At 33.2% G+C, this 3,753-nt stretch overlaps 1 protein-coding gene across 2 annotated transcripts; it reads right to left on the bottom strand.

Moving 5' to 3' along the window:
* Positions 1–352: 352 nt before the first annotated feature.
* Positions 353–1,524, bottom strand: LOC135265678 (uncharacterized). 2 transcript variants are annotated; one of them, XM_064355632.1, is made up of 3 exons: positions 1,260–1,524; positions 1,123–1,214; positions 353–1,068 (listed from the first exon to the last, which is right to left on the bottom strand). In XM_064355632.1, the coding sequence occupies exons 1-3, from the start codon at positions 1,522–1,524 to the stop codon at positions 412–414; spliced, it is 1,014 nt and encodes a 337-aa protein (XP_064211702.1). In that variant the 3' UTR covers positions 353–411. The 2 variants fall into 2 exon arrangements, with proteins under 2 accessions (XP_064211702.1, XP_064211701.1); XM_064355631.1 differs by having other exon boundaries at positions 1,123–1,524.
* Positions 1,525–3,753: the final 2,229 nt, after the last annotated feature.

Below are 3,753 nucleotides of genomic sequence, written 5' to 3' on the forward strand. Positions count from 1 at the left end.
TACAAATCTCATAAACTTGAATTTTGATAAGAAATCATTAAATAAAAATAAAAAGAAAACGACGGCACTACCAAAGAAAATATGCAAGAAAGAATTATAAAAGCTTTTTTCTACAGCCGTCAAAAAATCGTGACATTTATGCATGGTTACCTATGCGCGAAGTTTGACGTTTTTTCACTGTGAAAAAATATTATTTTTTCACGGTTTCACAGTGAAAAAATAATATTTTTTAACTGTGCAGGCAACTCGATTTTTCAGATCATTTTGTTCCAACTTATTTCTGTTACAATTTTAGTAACACGAAAAGACATCAACAGCAACCGAAATGAAGAGACGGATCGATAATGAGAGGTAGTTTTAAAGGTTTTATAATTATACAGAACAATATTACAAAACAATAATAATAGATATTTACTTTGACATATGAAAATTAAATGTGCATGACGAAAACGTGCCCCCGTTTATCCCCAGAGGCCTGAGTGAAGACGCTTGTAAATGAAAGTTATTTTCGCCATTAAAAGAAGCCGATGTAGAAGGTTGAGTGATTTTGTTTTCTTCTGTGGAGGAAGAAGGTTGAATTTTATTGGCAATTTCAATTTTATTATTCAAAGAGTCCTCGATGTAACTTTCTGCCACTGTGCTGCTTCTCCAGCCCCCATGACGTTTAATTGAAATTAGATCACCTCCAGCATTCGCCAAAAGAGTGGCAGAGCTTCTTCTGAAGCAGTGACCAGTATATTTTTTAGGTTCGTCTTTGTTAAGCCACTTTGCAATCAAACTTGGTATCTCTCCGATTTTGTTAATTCCAACATTTTGATTCACACATTTTCCGTTGGTATACTTTAAAAATAAACGGTCACTAGTCGCCCGTGGAGGCCGCAAAGCTCTATATTTTCTGACAATTTCTATATTTTCTAAATTTGAAACAGTAAATATTCGTTCGCAGTGGGTTTTTGTATCAGGCACCTTCACAATTAAGACAGACTGTTTATCTTCTATGTCAGTTAGCTTCATTTTAACTAATTCTTCACGTCGAAGGGCTCCCGATATACCCAAAATTAGCACAGTCTATAAATAAAACGAGTTGTTTTGATTTGTATTACACTAATATGATAAGTTTACCTTCATCAGTAAATATATCTTGTCATCTGCTTCATTAATAAACTTGCTAATGTCTTCTTTGTCTAAAATTTGCGACTTCTTGCTTCTGTAACCTACGCTTTTGCTTTTCAGGTAGGGCACTAACTTCGGAAACTTACGTGTATCGATATTCTCTTTAACGTTTAAGGTGGCTTTCAACATCGCATAAAGGGCCCAGAGTGTTGGTGGCTTTAAGGTGGTAGACTTTTCTTCCAAATACGCCAACAAAACATTTTCCGTTACTTGATCAATCTTTTTCATAGAACACCACTGCCGAAACTGAAGATACGTTTTTTCGTACTGCGGTCTTGATTTAGCAGGCAAAAGATTCGACACTGCCGCGCTTGCAATTGCATCTATTTCGTTTTCGCTGCTAAAATCCATCACACTTCTTCAACAAAAATACCTATTGTGACAAATTTTTCGCAACTATCACTTTTATTTATCATCGTAACCATGCAAGCAACTCGATTTATCAGACCATTTTGTTCCAACTAATTTCTGTTACTTTTTTCTTCATCTGGAGGCTGTAGAAAAAACGTTGTTTGTATTTCGTGGCGAAATTCATGTTTTAATGGCGCCTTCGAATGTCTTTTAGGTCTCGACCTGGCGGTCTCGACTAAAATAACATTCTCAGGCGCCATTAAAAAAACACTCATTTCGCGCACTTAATACAAAAATTACTATTTGTAGAATCGATCATGTTACATTAGAAGCGGTGCATTTTTAAAAGAATTGAGCAGGGCTTAAGAAGGCCGTCATTTTAAACAGTTTTGTAACTGCACGTAATATGTTATCGCTGTTGATTTGTTATACCTCAGTTTTTTTATTTCCTTATTTCTCCATTGTAAATTTATGTCATTTTTATTTAATAATTTCTTGTCAAAATTTTATCAAAATTTATGTCTACATGAGATTTCAAGGTATGCATTTTACGCGAAAAATTCAAATTCACAACAAAATGAAAACGTGATGTACTATAAATGCCATTCTGACGTCAGTAGGTCAAACTGTATTGTTTTTCATAACACGCTACATTAGTATCCAAAAGATTTTGTGTGCATTTTTCAGAAAAATTTACCCCTTAAGGTTGAACTATACTCAGAACGTCAGAAGAGGAGCTGTTCAAGTAAGCGCGTGAACACAAAATTTGAAATTGGATTTTTAAGAAAAGTAATAAACAAAATGCTTTCTTTACAGTTGTATGTTGTTGCTAAATTCAGTCACTACCTCACAGGTCAGTTTGTATTTCATTTTAAGTATTTGTAACCGAATTTAAACGGGTTAAAAAGTCGATTTAATTTGTCGTTCTATTAAAAAAACTGTAAGTTCAAATTCCTTGAAAAAAATATGGTGACTTTCTGTGGACCTTAGCAACAAACATAAATTTGAAAAAATTTATTAGTGTCATTTAAAAATAAAATGAAAAAATTTTTAGCCATTTTATTTTTTCATTAAAAAATGGTACTATGTTTTTTGATACTTTTTTGTATAGGTCTTGTATATGACGTACTTGTAATACTGTATTTTTTCATGCCATTTGAACTCTAGGTTTTTCCATAAAAACATTAAGATTATTACGCTGTTAACCCCGTTATAACTTAGTTACAAATATTGAAATCGAGATAAGAACTGATCTGTGAGGTAATAAGCAAACCTAGGAACATCATCTAATATAAAAAAACAGCTTTGTGTATTATTTTTCTTAAAAATTGAGTTTGAAATTAGTGCATTCGCACGCCCGCCTGGACGGTGAGCCCAGTATAGTTCAACCTTAACTATCAACTTTTGAAAAAAAACTAAAGAGATAAAAAATCTGTAAAATGAAACGATGAATAATAATTAGTAATAAAATACAGGGGGTGCTATATAAAAAAAATCAAGTTATGGTCCTTTAAAATTTACCAAAATAAATGTGTCACAGCAAGGTAATGATACAATGCAAATGTATGATCTTGTCACCAAAGGATACCTCAGACATTTGTTTACCTACGGACAAATTCTAACTTGATATCCCAAAAACCAATTTAAAAAAGGGTAGTAATAAAGCGATCACTAATAAATTCTATTTTGATCAGTAAAAAATAATAAATGATCAGTATTTGATTCATTTTTGTACAGTAAAAAATTTAAATGACACGTAAACCACGCACAGTACCTATCTTATTAAAATTTGCCCAGTAAAAAAAATCGTATATGCACAGTATCTAGTTTCAGCTTGCACGCTTTAAATAATAAACGCTCAGTATCTAGCTTGCAGACTAGAGCTTCGCCCCAGCGAACTGAAAGGAAACATACTCCTCGAACGATTAAAGTCGAAAACGTAAAACTCGAAATGTGGAATTTCACACTCTCTAGTTTTGAGATGCTATTGTTAGATTTGAGTGTCAGGGAACACAAAACACGGTTTGTTAAAACAAAAGAGTAATGATTGCCGGAAGATTAACAGATTAACAACAAAACCCATTTCAGGCCGACGCCATCACAGTCGTTCTTCCTAGTTACTTTCTGACTACCAACCTAAACTAACTAAATATTTTAATATTCGGTCATTCTGACCTTCGAGCGGACCCCCGCTCGACATAAACTAAGGAACAATAAAATTTAATAACT

This window comes from Tribolium castaneum, chromosome 3 (assembly GCF_031307605.1).
Source record: "Tribolium castaneum strain GA2 chromosome 3, icTriCast1.1, whole genome shotgun sequence".
NCBI classification, from domain to species: Eukaryota; Metazoa; Arthropoda; class Insecta; order Coleoptera; family Tenebrionidae; genus Tribolium; species Tribolium castaneum.

What these genes read in the sequence shown, in the direction of transcription:
- LOC135265678 (XM_064355631.1), bottom strand. Translation starts at nt 1,524, where the DNA reads ATGGATTTTAGCAGCGAAAACGAAATAGATGCAATTGCAAGCGCGGCA. An exon ending in AGATATATTTACTGATGAAG is followed by an intron (nt 1,069 to 1,122) that starts GTAAACTTATCA and finishes TTTTATTTATAG; the next exon opens with ACTGTGCTAATTTTGGGTAT.